Genomic DNA, 25214 nt, shown 5'->3' with positions numbered 1-25214 from the left:
TTTAAACCCATATTTACAAAATATCTAAAATAATCTTGGGGGCAAAATGTCATTACAGAAAATATATACTCCGATTTTTCATAAAACATCAAATATGCTATGAACCATCATAAAATTTCAGAATTTTCGAAAACTTCTAAGTATTTTTTTTTATCAAGACTTTAAGATGAAAAGCCTATTTTAACATCCACTTGAAGAAAAATATGAAATAAATAAAGAAAGAACTGACCAACTCATACTGCCCATATGGAAGCTGCCTGGAACGGTTCACATATCAGACTCAGAACTGGCCACCTCATTACTGATCAGACCATAGTTGCCGATAATGACAACCAATATGCAACAACATTTAGAACATGTAACTTTCATTTGATTGCTTCTTGTCTTATTTCCAAAAATTCTTTAAATCATTCGGTAAAAATAACATTTTCATTATTATTTGAAAGTGACTTGCCATTATGTCACTTTCAAAAGTCGATTGTCTCGCACACTTTGAATACATGTGCGAAATGATAGGTTTTACCTTAATTGAAATAAAAAAGAAAAAATTAATATATCATTTGACCTTGTAGAAGGTGTCAATAAGAAAATCTTATATCTAAAATATTAAATCAATGACAAATAAGATTGCTCTAGTGTGACCAAGTGGTCACGGGTACGAGTCTGGAAACAGCCTCTTTGCGAAAGCAGGGATAAAGTTGCGAACATTATGACCCTCCCTAGACCCTGCAATGATAGGAGCCTCATGGACTGGGTACGCTCTTTTACAAATAAGGTGTTAAAAAAAAAAAAAAAAAAACTGCTACAGTAATTCAAACTTGATCAATTTGCCCCTTTAAGCACCATCTGCTAGTTGCTCTTCATTTATTTGCTATGCATGACATAGCTGATGGATTTGCACCTGACTAACTCGATAATATTGAGAAAGAATTCTTCCTTTTTCTACTGGTGAAGGAAAACTTGGTCCATATTACTTTGTTAAAATGAGAGTTTCCGAGGCTGCAGCAACAGATGCATGCACTCAATCTGCCTTTAAAACCAAAGTGCAATTTCTACTAAAAGATCTATGACCTGATAAAGCAAGCAGAGAGAAGGAGAGCCTTGCAGTTAATGTAAGATGAAATAAAGCACAGCACATTGAGACCGGAACTTGCCAGAAAACTTCATTATCGAGCACACATACAATACACAAACCCTGGGTTGGATTTTCTCTGTGTTCTTAACAAATCCACAGAAATAGTAGAATCTGTATAACTTTCGGTTGGCATTCGTAAGACATCTAAGAGTAAATTCCTCCCTCTTACACAGTTTATCCAATCCAAATAAACATCTCCAAGAATTGAGGGAAATAGAGGTGAAACCAGAAAGCAGCAAATGAAGACATACTGAACATTTTTTGTTTCTCTAGGCCTAATAGATAATCAAATATTTGTCTTCATTTCTTCCAATTACTGGATTCCCAAGTATGCACAGAAACCCCTAGTAGATGGCCAAATAGAAAATACATACATATTTTTTGGGGAGGTGGAGGAGGAAGGGGCGGGTGTTCGCGTTTTTTTTATGCACTCAGTGACATTGAAACTATAGATGAAAGCTTCAACTTACGGACTTTATCAGAACCCCGGGGCTGAAATAAGACCTCTGTATTTGATCTCACTTTCAATTCTTTCCATTCAGAAGCTGAACTCCCCTCACTTCGATAATCACGAGGAGAGTACAAAACCTGTAGTTTTGAGCAACCTGCAATGGGTGAAAAATTGATTATAAGTATCAAGTCGAGAAAACAAGAGCTTCATATTGGGAAAGATGAAGGGAGAAAGGCCTTTTTTACGAGTATCAGAAGGGGGAAGTATTCATATCAATAAACTCGGTAGCAAGTCAGAGAAAGAGAGTGCCAAGGAACTAAAGGACGTTAGTAAAAATAACTCCAAAAGGACAAGGGGGGGAGCATTTGAATAAGATACAAAAGTACAAAAGAGTTGAAGACCTCATAAATGAGGCAAAGGTAAGAGTGTTGCAGGATGCCTAAAAATGAAGAGTGGTCTGTTCCTTGAATCCGAATGGCAACACTCCACCAGTCTACACACTATAATGGAATGAAAGGACTAATTTGGATAACCAGACCTAAGAATAAATTCTCACTATCCTAACTCAGTAGTAAGTGAAAAGAAAAGCTTTGCCAAAGCTGGGGAAAGAAAGGAAAATTTTTGAAATAACATAACATCCTATATTGGTTCAAAATGTACCAGGGATCATATTTTTCCAGTTGACTAGTTCCCCAACAAGATTGCAAAGCAAAGAGAATATCAAATGAATGAAGTGTCACAGCTATGAAGTGAAAACACATTTGAACAAATTATCACGAGATTATGAGATCGTCAAGTACCAAGTTTGCCTAATGGTAGAGGTCAACCAAGTACACTGTACAAGAGGTTTAAAAAAAATGGAGAAATAGAACAAAATCTCCATATTGTCTTTTTAAGCTAGGAGACACCATATGAAAGGCCAAAGGAGATATTCTGATAGGTTTCCGCAAAGAATAACATATACAAGTAACAAGGAACTGGCTAGAATGACAACAGTGACGTAAATAACAAACTAGATTTTTCAGTAACAAATCTATGCCGTGAGTTAACGAGGACGAAACTAACTGAATTGACCCCCCTTGGTATATTTTGTTTACAGATACACAATTTTTCTAATAATGAAACCATCAGATAGAAATGCAAAACTAAGATAATGGAATGATGCTTTTAGGAAACCCAAGGTTCCAGAGTCAGAATAGGACGGAATATTTAAGTGCAACACTGTAAAAACATGTGCAGAAAAGCCATAACTTAGCCTACAGGAAACAGAAAGGTAAGGGTGTAAATCAGTCCAGTTCCTAATCGGTTCTGGTCCTAAGGGATCAGGATCAAAATTGGCTCGTTTATCTTAACGGTTTCAAACCTGAGATCCAGAGCCATTTATTGATGCGTGGGATGGTTCCAGTTACTAATCTATTCCCAGCACTATTACAAAGTCCAAAATTCTAAAATTTTTACCTAAGCATCGAAATAACCATTCCATTCATATCCATTCTTAAATTATCCATTCCTAAGCATACATATAGCCAAATATCCATCCTTAAGCATACAATAAAAATATAAACCATAATACTTAAAAAGAAATCTCCATTACTAAGCAGACCAATAAATCCAAAATTCTAAATCCAAATCACCAACAACAAATATATGATCTAGCTTTAAATGGGTCCAGGTGGTTCTGGTTCCAAGTGGTTCCAAACTGGTCTTTAAGTTTTGGTTGTGAGACCCATCCCAGAACCAACCCTTTCGTTTACTAATCGGTTCCAAAATTCAGAACTATAACCGGACTAATAACTTAATGGGTGGGTTGGTTCTAGTCCAGTTCCCAGTTCTGGTCTAAAATGGACACCCTTAAAGAAAGGGACTTTCTCCATTAAATCAGATTCATTATCCAAGCGGGTAGGAGTAACTTAAGGATATTGCTCAGAAAATCAGCTCTGAGTGAAGAAGTGGATGTGCACTTCATTTTATATATGGTCAATCTACTGACTATGTTCTTAAAGCATGCATGCTCATTGCTTAACCACTTTTTGGCATCTCATTTAATGTCAGTCCACTTCCATCGTTCTTCATGTAAAGCTACTACAATTGTGACACTGTTTCATCCATGTGGAGGAAGTCTTGTCATCTGTTCCATACAGTAAAAGATGTTCATTCCAAAAAGCTTGTAACAATCCTACATACTGCCTTTTCAGCTTAGACCATTCAACCAATATTCTTGGAAGTCGAAGATTGTTTAATATCCCAATCCCCCCCCCCCCCCAAAAAAAAAAAGGGTTCACTTACCCTACTCTAAAATGTTTGATTAAGATTATCAATTTGATTTGAATTTCCTGCTGGCCATCCTAAATACGCCATCTGATGCATAGGCCAGATTGATAAATAATACGGCCATCTAGAAAGTATTGTTCTAGTGATTCTTGAATTATTTATATAGCTGTTCCCTTCCGTGAGATAGATGTTTCCTCACCCTTTACCATCTCAAGGCAAAAAAGAAAGGATTTCTAATTACCTAAACAGAGCCTAGCTGACTTCTGGATGATTAGTCGACTAACTTTCGATCTCTTTATGATTCTCAGAACTTGCATATCCTCTTTTCTTCCTTTGAACTGTAAAAATTCCCCAAGAAAGCATTTCTTATCTTTAAGCTCCAACCTGCACAGAAATTGGAAATAAGTTCGATGTTATTGTTGGATAAGACAATTAATAAATGTAAGAAAGAAATGGGAGCAAATATAATCCGTAGTAACAGTTAGAGCCGTTATTTATCACATAAAAATTTGCTCTTCATTTCCATAACCGATTAAAGAAATCTACATGAAACAAACAACCCAAATCAGCCTTGTTTTTTCATTTTTTTAAATCGAGGTGCTCTCCATTACTGAAAGCAGACGTCCAATAACTGTCCTTTTCATTTTTGTTTCTTTTTCTTTTCCTTCATGTTCCTCTTATTGAGAGGAGACTACAGAACTAGTGAGATAGGGAGAGGCTTTGCAATAAATATGAAAGATCCCACACATTGATAAGCTATTGTGCCAACAAACTAATTCAAAACACCCAAATATCCTAGTAGGTATATGGTCCAAAGAAAGTGCATAAATCTCGACATTTCTCAAAAAATACAAATACAGTAAAACTGTCTACCCAAAAATTGATACACTTAAATGATTTATAACTTAAAAAAATATCTTATCTATAAGCTTTGGCATAGATCTGTAGGAAAAGGGATGGTGGGTGGAAGCAAATCAATTGTATAGAATTTTGATGCAGGAAATATGTAAGGTCAAGGAGGTTCTACTCCTCTACTGAGTACAGAGCCAGTACATTATGGTCACCATCTGAAAGGTACAAAACTTACATTCAGTAGAAATATCAGATTTAGTGTATAAGACAAAATAAGAATGCTTTTAAGGCTCAGACAAGGACAAACCTATCCCACATTGGAGCTGTGCTAAGAATGAAATGAAGCTTCTGTTGTATCCCATCCTGCATCTCTTTCTTTCCTCCACGAAATGCATCCTTAATCCAACCACGAAACAAATTTCTTGGTTCTGGTTCAAGCTCTATCCACTTGTCAAATGGAATGACTTCTGATGGAAAATTTATTGAATGAACAATCCTAAAAGAAGGCATCAGCAAAAATGACTAAGTTTCATTAAAAAAAAAAAAGTATACCAGATATAAGTGACATTCACCCAGCAAGTTAAATGTTACCTTCCATTGAGCTCACCTTTTTGCACTTTAACATGTGCCATGGGCATAAGTAAAATAATGTAAATTTTGGGGTGTTTATTGCCCATTAAATATTTAGAAAAATACATAAATAAATTACAAACAGGAGCAACAACATAACCAATCTAGAGTAGGGCTCGTACTTTTAGGTAGAAAAGGCATAAATATTATAACCTCAAACCATAGTTATGAAGGCATCTAGGCAACCCAAGCCGATGGAGGGAGCCTGGATGCAAGGTGACCAAGGCACCGCCAAGATAACCAAGGTGACCCTATTTGTCAAGGCGCCCACCTAGGCAATGCCTCGACAACTATGATTCAAATAGACCAGCAAAAAAATTTATTCTGACTGTTAATGTTTTGCAGTGGGACCCAAACTTTTAATAAACTTTATTTCACCATACAAGCAAAATGCATGAAATTTTTTGGACATAAATTTGAGTTATAAAGTTTTGAAAATTGTACACCTTTAAATTTTCTGTAGGAGAAACAACAGGGAATAAGCTAACTTGCCTTATTTACCAGTCAATCTTAAATTATAGATTTCACACCTTTAAAATTTTATTCTAATAGTTCTTTTCATTAGACTCAAAGTCAACACCAGATTTGACCTATGCATAGAGATGGGACTTTTTCACTTATCAAGAAAGACTGGTTGGATTTTACTTTTCAACAAAAAGAAAAGGGCAAAGGAAAAGAGATCAGAGTAAGACTAGCTCAATCAGAGAAGTGCAAAGAAAATGACAGATTAGAAACATCAGTACATCCTCCACTGAAGATCTAGGGCCATAACGTCCAACATCAGTAAATTTACCCCTCCATACAGTAAAAGAAAATACATCCAGAAATCCTTAGGCACGAGAAGGAAGTAAAAAGAACCCTACAAGTGATGTACTCACCCAAAAAAAAAACAGTATCTCACTAGTTCACAGCACCAAATCAAGAAACTGAATTTAAAATCCTTTATTAATCAATTAAAAACTTTAACCACTTTTCTTATTTATGACCAAATTTTGAGAGAGAAAATATTATCCAGGAAATAGGTCAATCACATTAAGCACATTGAATATTAAAAGATAATGTTTTTATAATTTGGTAAGGTCCAGGAGGGATCTACCTGGCCCCATGATTCAAACGTAGGGGAGCAAAAAGAAGACCCTTGATACAAACCTGCAGTTTGGATTTGGGAGTACAACTCTGCCAGACAAGTATCCTTCTGGAAAAGTTACACCCCTTTGCTCCAAGTATGATTCAAGAATTGCAACTTGTATCTTAGTTTCCACAACCTGAAATCCAAAAGTTGCAACTGCAGTTTAAGTTCAAATATTTGAAAAGAAAACAAAAGAAAAAGAAGAATTTCTTGTTCTTCTTCATAAATGGGAAATGCCTAGGGGACCCTAGGGTCAGCCATCTAGAGGACCCTCACATTAGATTGGACTTCATTGTATTAAAAGTTCCTGAAAAGAAGGAAATGAAATAGGGGGATACCATGTGGTACAATTGCATTGGGGATCCTCCAGATAGTTGACCCCAGGGTCCTCTATATAATGGAGGCATTTATCGGGAAAGGGAAAAAAACCACTAGCATAACAAGTAGAAAGCAACACTGAAGCTTAACAGTATACACAGAAATACTTCACCTCAAACAAGGCCAACTTGTTCTTAATCCTTGGCAAATGCCGGACAAGGTGTTCAAGAGATGTGCCAAGAACTGAATCTTTCTAATGGTATGCACAGATTTCTCCCTGGGGCCATCACCGGGTGGTGTTTCCTTCTATTGTTTTCCCACTATTTATTCTGTTACTTTTCTGTGATTTAAGCATGCTCCAGGTTCATGTCTGATTTCTATATATGCTGATCAATTTTTCTGTCGTATCTCTTCTATTGATGAATAAGTGATTTCCCTAAGATATGATCTTTCTTGATAGGCATATTAATTATCTTGGATATGACATGGTCGAAACAAAAAGAGGGGTGAAACACATGGAATCCTAGGTTTTCACAAAATGACCAAAACGCCGAAACGTTTCGATCATTTCACCATAATGTTACAAACCTTTATATAAAATGAAGCATTTTGAAAGTTGAAATTTCGAGCGCAACTCCTGTTTCGACTGAAATCTTTAGAAACTCTTAGCTAATTGGCTTCAATCATTTGCTAGATCAAGACTTTATGGACTACTTTGGAGCATCTACTTCAATCTTTTGGTAGATTTAAGCCACATTCATTCAAATTTCAAATTTGAAGGTAAACCCAAGAAAACTTTTGCAAAAAATAGGGTAAATATATATATTGTAGAAAAGTTAATAATGCCTACATTCTTGATGCAACAGCGTAAGAAGGCTGCATAATGACTGACCAAGGGGGAGATGTTGCATGGAGGCATGGCTTATCCATTAGTAATGATAAGAGCAAGTCATGGTGTAATTATTGTGGGAATAAAATGATGAGTGATGGCACCACAAGACTGAAACAACATCTGATTGGTGGGTTCAAAGATGTGGTGAAATGCCATAGGACCCCTGGTGAGGTGCAAAAGGCCTTGACTGCCCTCATGGAGGGTAATATCCAAAGGAGATTGGACAAGAAGGAGAGGGAAGAGTTTGAAGAGACTGTTGGAGAAACAATTAGCACCACAGGAGGAATATAGCTATGAGGAGGATATGCCCAGTAATGTGATAGCAGCAGAGAAGAGAGAGATACGACGTGCTAAGGCAACAAGCAAAATGGAAAGAGCAGGATAAAGCTAGCGAGTTCAAGGGATGAGCTAGTTCCTCTTGACCAGCTGCACCAGAGGCTGGTAGCTGTTCATCCTCTGCACAAGGTAGAGCTAGGGGAAGACGAAGCAAAAGCAGACGGAATTGCCCTACCGGCAGTCACAAAGTGTCCGGGGAGTCCTATCAGATGGTGTCATTGACATATTTGACCAGGATCTTGCGATCTTCAGAATAAAGGATACCAAACAGAAGAAGCTTGAGTATATGTGGGTCTGACAAGAAAGGTACAGTGGGTGACACCATGTCCAAATGGTTCTATCATAGTATCCTAGCCAATGCCACCCAGAGTCCCTACTACCAGAACATTTTAGATATTGTAGGAAAAGTTGACCCAAGAGTGCAGGGCCCACTATATATGAGCTGATAATGTTTATTAGCCCACACAAAGTAACGAGCTCACGGAGTACATATAGAGCTTGAATTCATTGTGGGCAGACTATGTGTGACTGATATATGATGGCTGGACTGGACCCACTAGATAGTCCATCATCAACTTCATGGTATATTGTGATGGTAGGACACTATTCCTTAAGTTAGTGGATGCATCCAAAGAGAGACCGAGAGAAGGGATGTCGAGTACATCTACGGGTTGTGGAAGGAGGTGGTACAAGAGGAGGGGATAGAGAACGTTGTCCAAGTGGTAACGGACAATGACAGTAACTTCAAGAAAGCTGGAGAGAAACTTATGAACAACAATATGTACCACTTATTATGGACTCCATGTGCAGCCTACTGCATTGAACTCATGCTGGAGAACATGGGGAAGAGGCCATGGTACAATCTGTGGTTGAGAGGACAAGATAAGTGACTACATTTGTATTAAAACCACAGATATGCCCTACCGTTATTGAGTAGCATGGTATGACTAGATTTGCCACTAAATTCATTGCCCTGAAGAGCTTCGAGACACAGATGGTTGGCCTTAGATCAAAGGAGTTGATTAGTTGGAGGGAGAGGAGCCCAATCGACCATATTCAGTGAACTTTTCAAGTACAATCCGAAGAAAATTATGATATTGGAGCCAACAGTATAAGTGTTAAGGATGGTTGACTCAGAGAAGAAGCCTATTTTGCCACCCTATATGCTGCATTGGGGATTATGAAGGCACAAATGTGCACCATAGTCCGAAATCTCGCGAGATCTTGCCGAGATTCTCGGTTTTTTCATTTACCGAGTCGAGATGGCTTACGAAACTCAGAAGTGCACTTTCTCGCCAAGATCTCGGCGAGATCTCGTGAAATCTTGTCTCGATTTTGGCTCGATTTTATGATGAAACCAGGAAGAGAAAATGCAAAATCTCGGCTAGATCTCGGGTCTAATTGCTGGTTTCAGGTATGGGCTTGGGTCAATTGACTCATTTAACTTCACTTAAGCCATCTACAGATTGTAAACAGCCCCAGCTCGACAGAATCATTCTTACTCCTCTCTATTTTGCTCTCTCTTCTCTCTAACTCTCTTCTTCTCTCAAAGTCTCAATTCTTCTCTTCCCTTCTTCATTTTTTGGTTGGATTCGAAGCTTTGGAAGCTGATTTTGGTGCCAAACTAAAGATTGAAGCTTAGTTTTGCAAGATTGATCAAGATTTTGAAGGTTTTTTGAAAGGTAACCCATTTTCCCTAAACCTATTTTTTTGAAAAAAAATTGATGAAATCTTGGTAGATGGGTGTGATTTTAAGTTATGTTATACAAGTTTGGCCGATCTATCACTTGATGGAGGCCGAATTTTTTTTGGGTTATTAAATTTTTTATTATAATTTCTGGAAAAAAAAAATGATTTTTTTCAAAAAAGAAATTAAAAAAAATAGGATAAATACTTATTGTTTGGATGTGATCTTGATGTATGTTAGACAAGTTTGCATGCTCTACAGCCTCATGGAGTCATTTTTTTTTTTTTCACCCATTAAAAAAAATATTTTATTTTTCAGATTTAATAATAATATTATTAAAATAATTAAAAAATATATAAAATTAAGGAAAAATACCTGTTTTTGTTGGAAAATTATGCATAACATTTGTACCTAATGTCCAACTTCAAATGATGTCAAATACATCATTATGTTATAATATTTTATATTTGAAGGTATAATTATTTTTAATAAAAATTATAAATATTATTTTTAATTAATAAATAAATACTAAGGTTAGGGAATAAATAAGAGATAGGTATTTGATTGTTCTAGTAGCTTCATATTATGTTTAATAGTTATGAATACAATACTTTAAGTGTTTAATACCTTACTTTAAGTCTGTAATAGTTATTAATACATGTTTTTTTATGTAACAGTGTAAAAAATAAGATATTTCTTACACAATGGGGGATATAGCATGGCTACATGGAGTCCCGATGTCTGAGGACAAAAAGAAGTCAAAGTGTAACTACTGTGGAAAGATTCTAAATTCTGGAGGAGCAACTAGGTTAAAGGAACATTTGTCTGGTCTGGGCAAGGATGTTGCCAAATGCCGAAATGTTCCGAGCCAAGTGAAACTGGCAATGGCACAAAACTTGAGAGGAGTACGAACAAAGAAAGCTGAGAGGGAAAGACAACAAATAGCTTTCGATGAGGCAGTTCTAGAGAGGCCTGGTGTAGACATCCTTGGAGGAGTAGGAGATGATAATGAATATAGGCCTACACCTGGTGAGTTCGAATCAAAAGCTGAATATAGGATTTATCAGCAGACTTTGGCAGAGAGTAGGCAAAGTTTTCATTTTGAGAATATAAGAGCATATGAGCAAGCAAGAGGAGCTGGTGGATCTGGCTCAGCTGCACCAGTGCAACAAGATGAGAGGAGGAGAAGCACTGGCACAAGAGATATCCCACGGCCCCAAGCCCGACCCCAAGCACGTTCCCCAGATACCATTTTTTAGCAGGATCCATCTACCTTAAGGCAACAAGATGCCTTCCAGCCAACCATCCCGCAAGTGTTTGGTGGTAAACAAGAGGAAGCACGGAAAGCCTTCAGCAAGTTCATGCTATACAATGGCATTCCAGCTAATGTAGCACAAGGAACATATTATAATGCATTCCTTGACGCTGCAGGGAGGGCTGGCCCAGGATGGAAGCGGCCTACACCATATGAGTTGTATAATCTATATTTGCCTAAAGAGGTAGAAGAGCTGAAAGAGTACATAGAGGGTCTGAAGCCAAGGTGGGACACATATGGGGTTACTCTTATGGTTGATGGTTGGACTGGACCTACTAAACAGTCCATTATAAATTTCATGGTGAGTTTTAATGGGAAGACTGTCTTCTTGAAGTCTATTGATGCATCAAAGCATGTCAAGGATGCATCATACTTGTATAAGCTACTGAAGCAAGTGGTGGAGGAAGATATAGGAGCAAAGAACATTATCCAAATTGTGACGAATAACGATTCTAATTTTAAGAAAGCTGAAGAGAAATTGATGAACAAGAAGAGTAAGAGGATCCGCCTCTTTTGGACTCCATGTGCAGCCCATTCTATTGATTTAATGCTGAAGGACATGGGGAAAAAAGCTTTGGTGGCTGGTGTGGTCAATAGGGCAAGGCAAGTAACCACCTTTGTGTATAACCATGGTTATGCTTTAGCCATGATGAGAGAAAAATGCAAGGGGGATTTAGTGAGGCCTGGTGTCACTCAATTTGCCACCAATTACATTGCATTGAAGAGCATTCAGTCGAAAGTGGTAAGTTTGAGGTCAATGTTTGTAAGTGAGCAATGGTTTAGTTGGTCAGGTTCTAGGACAGAAGAAGGGAAGGCAGCACAAGAGACCATTGCAAGTGATGGATTTTGGAAGGACTTGTATAAAATTGTTGCCATATTAGAGCCAGTGGTGGCAGTACTAAGGATTGTTGACACGGAGAAGAAGCCTACCTTGCCCCACATATATGTTGTCCTGCAGAAGATGAAGGAAATGGTCCGAGCTGCAATACCCCAAAGTGCCTGCTCATACATTAACATCATTGATGAGCGATGGGAGAAGCACTTGAGTCATCCCTTGCATAAAGCTGGTGAGTTCAACACTTCAACATACTTTACACTTTATATGAGTTTTTACATTTCTATATTCAAAACTCAAAAGTATTAAGTGACTAACAATTTATATTTGTGGTTTCCCCTTTACTAGCATACTATTTGAATCCAAAGTATCAATACTCGCATAATCTTAGGCTGGACACGGATTTGTTACTGGTAGTTGAAGCTATTTTTGAGAAGTTGGAGGTCAATCCCAAGACACAATCTGACTGCAATGATCAGGTGAGACTATGGGACTTTGGTACATTGGTAGTCAGTAAAGGAATGTAATTACTAAATAGCACATACTAATGCCTCTAACTAGGGCTGCAACAGGGTCGGGTTGGGCCGGGCTTTTTAAAACCCTAGCCCAACCCTAAGTGCCCTTAGCTGGGCCCAGGCCCGCCCTGACCCTGATTCAGGGCCTAAATACCTTGACCCTAACCCTGACCCTGACGGGCCAAGCGCAGCCCAAGCCCGCCTTGATTGGCCCTGGCCCTGCAATAATTAAATTAAAATTACAAGACAAAGGATGTGAGAGAGGAGGCTTGAACCCAAGACCTTTTGGTACCTACTAGATTTTACACAATACAAACTGCCAAGTGCACTAAGTACTTGATATACATATAATACCTTTTATTTTTTAATAAATAAAGAAATTTCTTCAGGGCCAAAATCAGGGTTAGGCTGACCCGAGGTCTCAACCCAGACCCGACCCGACCCTGACTCAAGGCCAGGAATTTCTGGCCCTAACCCGCCCTCAGGGTCAGAAATCTTAGCCCAGGCCCTGTTCGGGCTCAGGGCGGGTTCGGGCCGACAGGGCCAAACTTGTAGCCCTACCTCTAACACTGTTTGAAATTTAAAATGAAAATAGATCAAATTCTTCAGAGAGGCCTCAGCAAGTTTCAGTCGAAAAGCGGCAGTAGAGGGTAGACAAAAGTCAGACCCTGGTAGGTGGCAATGTGGCATGACTTTACATTTATGAATTATAATTTTATCCCTTTACAATGCACATATTCTTAATATTCTATGTTTATAATGCAGCTGATTGGTAGGTGCTTTATGGTACAAGTTCACCCAACCTGAGGAAGGTAGCAATCAAAGTGCTCTCACAAACTTGTTCATCCTCTGGGTGCGAGCGCAACTGGAGTACATTCACATTGATACACTCAAAGAGGCGGAACAGATTAGGTAGTCAACGACTGGAGCAGCTGGTGTATGTGCATTATAATATGAGACTAAGGATGAGGCACATACGTGAAGAATTTGAGAACAATGACAAAGATCCCATCGAGCTAGCCAACATATTCCAGGAGGACTCTGATGATGATCAGGATCCCCTATTCCAATGGGTGAGGGATCGTGGTGCACCAGAGATGGATGAGCCTGGAGGTAGGCCCGACTCCAAAATTGCGTCCGTAACCGGTACAGATGTTGACGACTATATGTCGCAAGAGAGGCGTGCACATTCTCAGTCACAGAGACCTTTTGAGGATGAACAGGAACTGCTCCTGATGATGATGATGGTGGTGGTGGTAATGGTGATGGTGATGGTGATGGTGATGGTGATGGTGATGGTGATGGTGATGACCCTGCTGGTGGTGATGACCCTACTGGTGGTGATGACCCTACTGGTGGTAGTGGTGGTGGTGGTGGTACTGGTGGCATGCGGAGTGGTGGTTATTATGATGATCGTCATGCGGGGATGCGCGAGCAATACCAGCATGAAGTGGGAACCCAGGAGGACCCTGTGCGTTTCATAGGTGAGTCTCAGTTTACACATGCCACACAAGATCAAGACCATGGTGGCCACAGCAAAACGTACAAGAGAAGGACGGGTCGCAAACACAACCAACCTCAGTATGATGACACGAGTATGAACACCATGCTAGCAAGTTTTGGAAGCATGACTATGGATACTGGTAGTGAGCATCAGTCGCGGCAATCATATCAACCTCATCATCACTATGATTATGGCCAGCAGAGCACCGGTTCTGAATATAGTGCCTATGGTCAGTTTGGCCAGTCAACACATGCGTATGACTATCAAAGCAGTGAGTCTGGCTCTGGCATTGGGTCCACCTTTGGGTCCACATTCCCAGTCCCATACATTCCTCAATATGACAGTAGCACAAGCAGTGGATATCAACCTTCACAGCAACAGTCTAACGCCACTGTGGAACAGCTATACCCTAGGATAGGGATCTTGGCATATGTGGATGAGAACTCTTATATGAATGCTGTGGAGAACTATATGCAACAGTGGAGCAACAATATGTCATGGGAAGATTATGTGGGACAAATGGGGAATGAATATGTGATTCAATCTAATTTTATGTGATGATAGTTGTAACTTGTAACATTGTTAAGCTTGAGCAATTTGATGTATCACTTATTCACTTTAACATTTGTAATGCTTATTAAGTTGTTTTCCTATTAATTGAATGTTTTGTTTGAGTCCTATATACATAAATTATGTCACTAATGTATATAGTATGCTATTTTAATACGTCTTCGCCTACCAACTAAGGGTCCGATGTAAAAGTCCTATTTGGACAAAGTTTTTGCAAAATCTGATAATGCCATTGTGTTTAAATGGCCTAAAATAGGTTGTATACTGATTTTCAGACCCAAAAGAGGTCTAAAACCCACCGAGATGGGCTTCTGAGTCGGAAAAAAAAGAAAGTGCACAAACTCGCCGAGATCTCGGCCAGATCTCTGCCCAACTCGGTTTTTGGCTGGGCCGAGATGGCTCCGAGACCCGAGTTTTCAAACCTTGATGTGTACAACAGCACCACGTGATAGAAGGCAGTACCTCCAGATCATACAAGACCGCTGGAAGAAGAAACTTATACATCTACTGCACAAGGCCAGTGAGTTCTTTTTTTTAATACCTAAGTCAAGTTACGTTCCATTTAGATCCTCAGCAAGTATTGACAACTTGTTTCTATCACTTCCAGTCTATTATCTCAATCCCATGTACAAACTTGGGATGAATCAAGACCTAATAGATGCAGTAGAAGAGGTGGTGGCAAAGCTAGAGTCAAATCCAGATATACAAGAACAATGTAACAATGAGGCGAGAATTGTCCTTTCGTAAGTACTTAGAAATTAATCTATTTACAATTTCGTATTGATGTTAAAACTAGCAATCATAAGTGGGTATAAATGAAAAACTTCAGAGATGCCACTAGGCCTTTCGGCCGCATAGCTGCTAAGGCTGGTCGGGAGACTACTACTCTTGATAGGTCCATGTCTATATACAACAACTCAGCCTTATCTCAACTAAATGGGGTCAGCTACACGGATCCTTATGAGGATCAAAAAAAAGAATAATATTAATAAGGGAGAATGTTCTCTATGCCGCAGTGCAGGCTGCGTCTAGGCACATGGGCCTGCCACTCAGGGGGGCAGGGTAGTCATTGCTCCCACCCCCATGTGCCTGGGCGCAGCCTGCGCTACGGCACAGAGAACAGTGCCCCTATTAATAATAAGAATAAAGGAAAGGGAACACAACAATCACAACTACGAATCAGTCTAAAACAAACTAAGGGTAGGCTACATAGATCCTTGCCCTCCAATCAACTCTATTTGGCGTCATACTAGAAACATGACCTAAACTACGCATACCTTTCCTCACCACTTCTCCTAGGGTCATTTTAGGCCTGCCCCTAGCTCTTTTAGTACCTTCAATCTGAATCAGGTCACTCCTCCGAACTGGGGCATCCGGCAGCCTCCGTTGAACATGGCCATACCACCTCAAGCAACTTTCTTGTAGCTTATCTTGAATCGGGCTAATCCCAAACCAGTTCTAATATGGTCAATTCCTTATTTCATCCTTCCTGGTTTTGCCATTCATCCATCTCAACATCCTAATCTCCGCTATACTTAGCTTATCTATATGATGCTTCTTAACTACCCAACACTCCATGCCATCATCATAGCCGATCTTATGACTGTCCTGTAAAATTTTCCTTTAAAATTTAAAGGAATCCGTCGATCACATAACACTCCAGATGCACCTCTCCGCTTCAGCCATCCTACTTTAATCCTCTATGAGACATCATCTTCTATATCACCTTCCTTTACTGATGATTGATCCTAGATACCTCAAAAGTCCACTTTGCGAAATCTCTATCTCATCAACTTTCACCCCCTAATTATCCGTCCCAGAGTTGCTAAAGTTACATACCATATACTCTGTCTTCGTTCTACCAATCTTAAAACCTTTTGATTCCAAGGTTTATCTTAAAAGTTTTGGTTTCATCATCAGGCTTTGACATTCTGTTGGTAAAACTTCAATTCCGGTCATCATCAACAAGTTAACCAAGTGTGCTCATTTATGTGCCTTGCCCGTGAACTTCACTAACCATATGGTTGGTTGCTGAAATTTATGCGTCTGAAATTACTAAGCTTCATGGACACCCCTGCACTATTGTTAGTAACAGAGACCCCTTATTTATCGGTACTTTTTGGAAGCAACTGTTCAAACTTCAGGGAACGACGGATGGCTAATCCAAGGTGCTCAGTCGTGGCTTGGAAATGTATTTCCAAAGTTTGTGCTTGATGGATCCCAACAGTGGGTCAAGTATTTGCACTGGGCTGAGTATTGGTACGATACTACCTTTCATACCGTAGTAGGCATGTCCCCCTTCCAAGCATTGTATGGTAGGCCACCTAGAGGAATATTCCTGGTTCCTCCTCTAATGCAGACATCAACCAAGACCTCCAAACCAAAGATGCCATCGTGCAAAAACTCAAATTCAATCTCACTCAAGCTTAAGAGTGCATGAAGAATCATGCGGACAGAAATAGAGTGGAAAAACAATTTGACATAGGCAATTGGGTCTTTGTTAAGCTACAACGTAATCGTCAGCAATATGTGGCATTGTTCACCCATCAGAAGCTAGGAAGGTGATTCTTTGGCCCCTTCAAAAGTATTGGAATGAATTGGTAGCATTGCCTATAAACTTGAATTGCTGGCTACAACTTGGCATTCATCCGGAATTTGGATGGAACCCTTAAAATTCAAGCAATCCTGTCGCTGTTTGTAACTTCTAATGGTGATGCAGTTACACACCCAAATGCTGTTCTGAACTACCATCATCTCAAGGGGCAAAGATGCCGGGTAGCCCAAGCCTTGGTACAATGGGATAGATTACCACTAGAAGAAGCTTCATGGGAGGATGTGACTACTCTGTGCCAATTGTACCCACCGCTGAACCTTGAAGACAAGGTTCTTTGGGAAGGGGATGGTGATGATATGGCTCAAGGCAGGGAAAGGGATAGTGCCACCGAGGCAGCTGACCTAGCAAGGAATCCTTCAGAAGAAGTTCCCGCCCGCAGGAGTACAAGGCAGAAAAGAAAACCTGTTACCTTGGTCTATTACGTATAAAATCATAACAGAATTAGTTAGGATGTACTGTTTTAAAGCAAGGGGAAGGGCTGTAAGAGGGAAATAAGGAAAGTACCTTCTCTGTTCTAGGAGCTCGCTACCCTTGAAGTAGCATTTCGTCCTCTTTTACTTACTGTAGTTTCTACATATCCCATGTTTTGTATTTTACAGTCAGTATCAATGGAATGAACCTGGAGCTACTGAAGCTCTCATCACTTGATATTTGTTTGATACTATTATTTCACTAACAATATGCTACAGTTTACCATTTTTTTTTTGTTGTCGGCAACGGGGTTAACGGTTACTAATGCAGCTGAGAATGGGTTCTACAGCCAGGCTTGCGGTAAAGACAAAAAAGAGAGAGGGGAGTTTGGGAACTCCGTATTTATTTGTTAGTTTATTCGATTTGCTGTTGGAATATTGAATTAAATTACAACCAATTCTGAATCCATCAGAAAAGCGGGAAGAAAGATGAAAAACTGAGACTCACAGGATCAGGGTACCTCTCTGTCTTGTGTTTGCCATCATCTGTACAAATCCAGGTTCCATCGGTATCAATTCCGACGAAGCCTGAGAAATTCTTGACCGATATCACCATCAACTCCCTGCAAGCAATATAAATTACAACGCCACCAAAATAATTGCTCGAATTTGTTCACAGAATACAACCCAGGAGAAGAGAAATTCCAACCCTTTAGTAACAAGAACCATATCGATATTCTGTCGAGTACCCGTATCGGCATCTGGAATCCTAAGACCAATATAGACCTTTCCTCCATAAAGCTTCTCGATTCTACAGAATGCCAAAAGCGATTAAGATTACAGACAAACCCAGGTAAGGAAATTTCTCCATTTCACAAAGAAACCACTCAAACCAACATCAAATTGATGAAACAGACCTGGAGGCAACCATGAACATGGCATCCAAGTCAAAGGACTCCATTTCCACGATGTCATGTCCGTATAGAATCCGTCGTATCAACCGATAGGACACAAACCCACAAAGAAGCTCCACCCACATTGTGTCTTCGAATATGCGCCGGCCAGAGCAGGGAATGCCTGAAAACCTAATCGCCGATGAAACCAAGGTTTACAGAGAGTAGAGAAATGAACCAACGTGGTCGACACTCTACGGTGGGCATTAGAAGCACGGGAAGCTTTGCTACCTTTTGCCCTTTGGTTCGTTGAGAATTGAGATACGAGATGGGCCCCACAGTTCAATTGCATAAGCTCGAATCACCGAGTGAGTTAGTGACCCGCCCACCACCACGCGAGAACCGAAAATAGGGGTGTCGGTTACCCCAAAAAAAAAAACAGAATTAGGGGTGTCAATTGATCCGGTTCCTTAAACGGTTTCGATCCTAAAGAGTCAGGAGCCGGACCAATCGATTCTGAACTTGAGATCCAGGACAACTAACAAATGGGTGGGCTGATTTCGGTTCCTAAACAGTTCCAATCAGTCTAAAATAATGAGAAAAAATCTCTAACACAAGATACATCTACTCAATAATATTAAAATAAGATTCTAATTTTTTTTTGTAAGAATAAGATACTAATTTCATTCACATGAGATATGCAACCTAGTATCATTTTTTTTTCCCAAATCATGAAACTAGTCTATATTATCTCATATTTTGTATTCAATTTATAAGTAGAAGTAACAACATCGTTATAAGTTAGGATTATTTTAAGGTATGTTCTTAAGTTAGCATTCTCATAAATAGACCTTTAAATTAAGGGAAAATTACACATACCTCTCCTGAGGTATGACTTAATTACACTTTCACCCATGAGATTTGAAATTTTTCACGTACCTCCCTTGTTTTCCAAACTAAGTAACAAAAACACCCAATCCATTAACTATAGACATTAAATTTTAAAATTATGTTTTAGTCGGCCAAATTGCCCTCATCTTCTCCAAATCGTTTAGGGTTTGAAAAACTTGCAACTCATCTTCCCCAAATCATTTAAGGTTTGAAAGAAGAGAAGATGAGTTGGACTTCACCATTTTTATCAATTGGTACATTAAAAGTTGTACATTTACCAGTATGTGCACTAAAGTAAAACAACTCTTATTTCTCTCAAAACAATAGTTAATCATGCTCAAGTCCTAGATTTAAACAGTAACATGTGATAGTCCTCTAGGAATGGTAAAATTATTGTTGCCACCATAGACCATGGTAATTATGTTACCAGAGAAATTGTACCATTGATTGGACTAAGAAAAATATTTTAAAGATATTTAGAAAATAATTGAATACTAATTAATAATTTTAAAAAACGGTTGTTAACTATTTACAAAATATGCCACAGGATTTGGCTTTCGTTCAACCATGTACAGACACACTCTCTTTGATATTATCCATTATAGGAAGTGGATTCGTATTGTGCATCTCTTTCTACACAATTCAACACCATGAATCAAATACATTTTTATATAGTTTGAGAGATACAACCGTTGGTACACCAAAATCCATAAAAGCCTAACTGCTATGATAAGGACTTCTCAATCCAGGGGACCAATTGTAAACTACCTATAAGAATCTTATTACTTAGCGGAGTAATGGGAGACCAGTCACAAATGACAATCAATCCACAAGAGGATTGTAAACTTCAATTCCAGCAACAGTAAATACTTCGAACTATCAAAAAAAAAAGCCAGTAAATACTGCGATCAATTCTCAGATTTGTAGGAAATTTCAGAGCAATAAAATAAAAACAAAAAGAAATCGACGCAGGGAATAAAAAGATAAGGTAGTCTCTCTTAAACTCGGGTCTCTCACCCACAACTTCTCATTGTATTTTGGTCTCTCACCATACTCTCTCATAGTAGAGAGTATTTGAGATGCCACCAAATCCTGATTTCGTTCAATCATGTAAAAAAGTCTCTCTTTGATATTCTCCATTACAGAAGTGGATTCCATATTGTGCATCTCTTTCAGACAACTTGACACCATGAATTCAACGCATCGATATATGGTTTGAGATATATCAACCGTTGGTACACTAAAAACCATAAAGCTTAACTAGAATGATAAGGACTTCTCAAGCCAAGGGACCAATCGTAAACTACCTATAAGAATCTTATTACTTATAGGACTAATGGGAGATCAGGCACAAGTGACAACCAGTCCACAAGAGGATCGCAAACTTCAGGTCCAATAAAAATAAATACTTCGATTGATTCTCAAATTTGCAGGAAATTTTAGAACAATAAAATAAAAAAATTTAAAAAAAAATCGAAGCAAGGAAGAGGAAGATAGGGTAGTCTCTCTCAGACTCGGATCTCTCACCCTCGGCCTTTCACCGTATTTTGGTCTCTCACCAATGGCATCTCACCATACTCTCTCACAGCAAAATGCAAAGCTATGGTTTTTTTTTTTTCTATAAATCTAATTAATCAAATTCGTGTACAAGGCTGTAGCCCCTTATAAACTTATATAGAAGACTAAAAATCAGACTCAAACGCTAAAAAGGAAAAGGTATAACTCAATCCTTAACTAATAAAGTAACATAAACTGACTAGGAAACTAAAATAATGAAATAAACAAACTCAAAATAGGGACTCTAACTAAACTAATGAAGAAAATTTTGTTTTCTTACTTTCTACCCATATTTTAGGTCCATTAAATTGGTCCATTACAAAGAAAACCTATGGGATTAAAGACCCAACACCTGCGTAACCCAACCCATAACTTATTTCCAATAAAATAAGCCATGTAGGTAACTTATCTGCATCATGGACGGCCATCTACACCTTGTGGGCCTCCCAAGCTTGCTTGTAGGAAGCATAATCTAATATAATGTTGCATTAATATGGATGTGGAAATCAAATAAACAGAAGCACACAATTGAATGTGTTGAGAGGAGATGCTTTTAATGTTTCATGAGAACGAATTAAATCAGATGGTTCTATTTCTCAATCTTTTGACTAACTCCTACGGAAGTACGAAACTAAGATAAAAAATAATAAAAAAAAAAAAGATTCAAAAAATCATTCATTCACAACCACTGATGAAGGATTCCTCCAAAAGTTAAGGATTAGTAATCCTTTTTAGAAATCGAATAAGGATTCAAAATTTTTTTTTTTTTTTGTTTACCCTGTCTATCTGCTTCAAGCCTTAATGGGATTTTAACTACCAACTACAAAAGATATCTAACCATTATGGGGGAGGGATGTCTTTTTTCTCATACAAATATGCAAATCATGAGAGTCAATCCCTTGACCTCCTATGGGGCATGCACTCCAACTGACAAGCCATCAACCAATCGACCAAGCAATTGTTAGCGAAATCAAATGATCTTGTGCAAGCTAGGGTAGCGGCTCCATCCAACAGCCACCACATACCAATTTGTTTGGCATAACAAGACCTAATCTATAACTGAAAAGATTAACCCCCCCCCCAAATACCTCTGGTTTCTTTCCAGCCTCCCATCCACCCTATTGGAGATGGTTTTAATGCTTCATTTATCACCTTCTAGTCAATGTTCTGAAATATTAGTCACAAAGTTGCTCCTTTATAATGCACTCAGAGGGTTTAAAGAAGATTTAGTGGATGGTAGGCAGATACCTTGTGCTTTGAGATCATCATGACTGGATCCAATATGGATGGATTAGATAAGATTAGCTTAAGGGCATTTTGTTTTAGTTCATTCACAATACTTTTTTTCTGCTGTTTATGTGCCCTCTACTACCTTATTTCTATCTTTTATTGTAAGCATAATTGTTACCAAACAAAAAAAAAAAATTTGTAAGCATAATTGTGATGATTCCATCTTAAATGATACACCTTGTGGGTTTTCTCTTTCTTTAGCCCTTAACCCTTAGCTCGTGAGGACTAGGGTTGAAGGAGCCTTGTTTAATGAGGTATTGCGGCTCGTGGAGGAGGCCATTAGCCGCAGCGGTAAGGATTGATATGATATAAGATTAGGAGTTATAAGACCATAGTTTCGATCAAAAGTGACATGGAAAGAAGAGATGAATGACTTGTGGGAGCGATATGTCACAGCCTTAGACCTTACCAAGCAACCGCATCGGCACTTTGCACTCTTGCTAGCACTAAGTCAGCCTTTCACCACTCCTTGAGGGACTTGGCGAGAGTTTGAGAGAATGAACTTTTATTGGTCAAAAGCTTGGATTACAATGCTTGATAGCTCACTTGCTTGGTTGGTTGGGTGGGTGGTTGGGTGGTTGGTTGGGTGGTGCCTTGGCCAAATGAGGCCACCTCTATTTATAGGCAACTAAGAACCCAAAGAATGTCTAAGATCTTTACATGTATCATCTATCCAATGGCTAGGAAATTTCTAGCCTAAGAGACTAAAACCTTTCCACCTCCTTTGTGAAAGATTCTAGCTACTTGGAGAACTCTAGAAGTCTCCTCCTTCCTTAGCTATTTACAAGGCTTCTCTAGAAGCTTCTCTAGAACTTTCTTTAACCATCCTTGCTTCTAGAGGTTCTAAAACATATCTAAACTCCCTTCAAGTGTAGAGAGTTCTAGGCCATGGACTTGGTCTTAGCCGAATGTCCAAGTCCATGGGCTTGCAAGTTAGGCCCGTGGGCCTTTGTTAGGTGGGCCGTGACACTCTCCTCAGCCCAAATTGGCAACGCCCTCGTTATAACCTTCTTGGAGAACTTCTGTATATGGCCTATATGAACGTCTGTATATCCTCCTCTTGTGCGAAGTAGCAACGTCCATTGAGCCCAACTTGAGTCTTTCATGTCTCTTCTTTATGACCCCGTATAGGTCAATGTATCGGCAAACCTTTTCCTTAAATACCTCCTTTAGGGACTTGTCGAACACTAAGTCCCCTTCTTTAAAGCTTGTCGATTGCCTTCTTTTGCTAGCCCTTCTCTTTCTGTTCTTCTTGATCTTGTTTTCGCAAGACCGGGTCACATCCACCTTCTCCTTAGGTGGTGATTGTTTGTGCATCCCTGATGGCCTAATGTCCTTGCATCCATCAAGGACCTCCTTAACTGACTTAGGCAGTGCTTCCATGGGGCTATTTTCCTTCTCCTCGAGCAATGCAACGAGGTAGGTGTCTTCTCCCTTCTTGACTTCCTTCTTTAGTTGCATTGCTGACAAAAGCTTGGGACCTTCCTTAGTCCCTTGCACCGTCGGGACCATACATAGAGCACCTTCCTCCATGATGCAAACTGTGTTGATGAATGGCATGGGTATGACCTTAACCCTTCTAAGGCAATCCATGTCAAGCACCACTTGTTAGTCATCCATAGGCACCACTGATAGATCCACGGTGCCTCTCCACGTCCTCATTCGCATCTCAACCCCTCGAGCTATGCCTTGTATGGGACGAGCTTGGGAGTTGACAGCCTTGAGCCAACCTCCCTCCTTGGACACCTTAAGTCCAAGCTTCTTTGCCTCCTCCGTTGAGGCAAAGTTATGGGTAGCACATGTGTCATGGAGGAGGCAAAGTTATGGGTAGCACCTGTGTCAACCATGACACATGTGGGCTTCCCGTTCATGTGCGCCTCCACGTACATCAACCCCTTCTATGGAGTAGTGGCCTTGATCTCTGTCTTAGCCTTGATGGCACCAAGTTGCATTAGGAAATCCATAAGAACCGGCTCTTCTTCCTTACTCTTCTCCTAGAGTAGGGCACTTAAGGCCTTCCTCTTTGGGCAGTCCCTTGCCCAGTGTGGCCCATCACACAAGAAAGACTTGTCTTTGGGCTTGAACTTATCCTTCTTGTCAAGTCAAAGCTTTCCCTTCTTGCCTGAAGAGGGTTTGCTACTGTCTTCCTTGGGGTGATGAGCATCAGAACCTTGGTCTCCCCTACAGTTCTCACCATTGCTCTTTCTTGGCTTGTCTTCTCTTTGGAACTCCATCAATGATTCTGCTGCTGCTAAGGCTGAAGCAAGGTCTTGCACACCACCGCGTTGCAGCTCTTGCGCAGCCCAGTTTTAAAGACTATCTATGAAGTTGAACAATAATTTCTCGTCGGTCATACTCAGGACATCGAGCGCAAGTGTGGTGAACTCTTTGACATAGTCCCGAATAGACCCAGTATGCCTGAGCCTTTTGATGTTCCTTCTTGCCAAGAAGGTAGCATTCCCGGGATAGAATTACCTTTTAAGTTCATTCTTAAAACTATCCCATGTATCTATGGTGCACATACCTTTTTTTATATCTGCATGCCTTCTATGCCACCATAGAGTCGATGTATCAGTGAGGTGGAGTATAGCCATCCGTACCTTAGTAGGTTCATCCTCGAGTGCCATCGCCTCAAAGTACCTCTCCATGTGCCACAAGAAGTTGTCGACTTCCCGCGCGTCTCTCTTCCTGTCGAACACCTTAGGCCTTGGTATCTCTACCCTAGACACTTCACGTGAGGTAGTGGCTCCCCCGGCTGCTGCCCTCCTACACATGACCCAATCAGCTTGTACTTCATTGATGCGAGCATCCATCTTCGCCAATGCCTCCCACACTTGAGTCTTGAAGGTGGCAAACTCCTCCTGTTTGGCGTGTACTATGGTGTTGAGAGTGCTTTGTAGGGACTCCTTGAGCTCCCCCATTTGGATCACAAGCTCCTCCTTGAGCTCCACGACGTGGCCTTCGAGCTCCTCTCCGCTTTGCTCCACAACATCAAGGCGCTCCTTCACCTCGGTCGTTGCTAGCTCCACCCGAGCTAAGCGTGGCTCCACAGCACCACCAACATCTACGAATTTATCTTTGCCTCTTCGCTTCTCCTTGTTGGGAATGGCCTGCCTTCC

At 39.8% G+C, this 25214-nt stretch overlaps 1 protein-coding gene across 1 annotated transcript; it reads right to left on the bottom strand.

The window, feature by feature from the left end:
* Positions 1-1522: 1522 nt before the first annotated feature.
* Positions 1523-18590, bottom strand: LOC122644636. The gene is made up of 7 exons (XM_043838016.1): positions 18382-18590; positions 18174-18275; positions 17973-18087; positions 6489-6604; positions 5017-5205; positions 4099-4241; positions 1523-1740 (listed from the first exon to the last, which is right to left on the bottom strand). Exons 1-7 carry the CDS (start codon positions 18501-18503, stop codon positions 1559-1561), a joined length of 969 nt encoding a protein of 322 aa, XP_043693951.1. The 5' UTR covers positions 18504-18590; the 3' UTR covers positions 1523-1558.
* Between the last annotated feature and the right edge of the window lie 6624 nt (positions 18591-25214).

This window comes from Telopea speciosissima, chromosome 11 (assembly GCF_018873765.1).
Source record: "Telopea speciosissima isolate NSW1024214 ecotype Mountain lineage chromosome 11, Tspe_v1, whole genome shotgun sequence".
In the NCBI taxonomy this organism is placed as follows: domain Eukaryota; kingdom Viridiplantae; phylum Streptophyta; class Magnoliopsida; order Proteales; family Proteaceae; genus Telopea; species Telopea speciosissima.
Note: the sequence above shows the minus strand (reverse complement) of the source record. Positions and strands in the feature narration are given on the sequence as shown.

What these genes read in the sequence shown, in the direction of transcription:
- LOC122644636 (XM_043838016.1), bottom strand. Translation starts at nt 18,503, where the DNA reads ATGTGGGTGGAGCTTCTTTGTGGGTTTGTGTCCTATCGGTTGATACGA. An exon ending in ATGGTTCTTGTTACTAAAGG is followed by an intron (nt 18,088 to 18,173) that starts GTTGGAATTTCT and finishes TATTGCTTGCAG; the next exon opens with GGAGTTGATGGTGATATCGG. An exon ending in CAGAGAGGTACCCTGATCCT is followed by an intron (nt 6,605 to 17,972) that starts GTGAGTCTCAGT and finishes TTTGGATTTCAG; the next exon opens with GTTGTGGAAACTAAGATACA.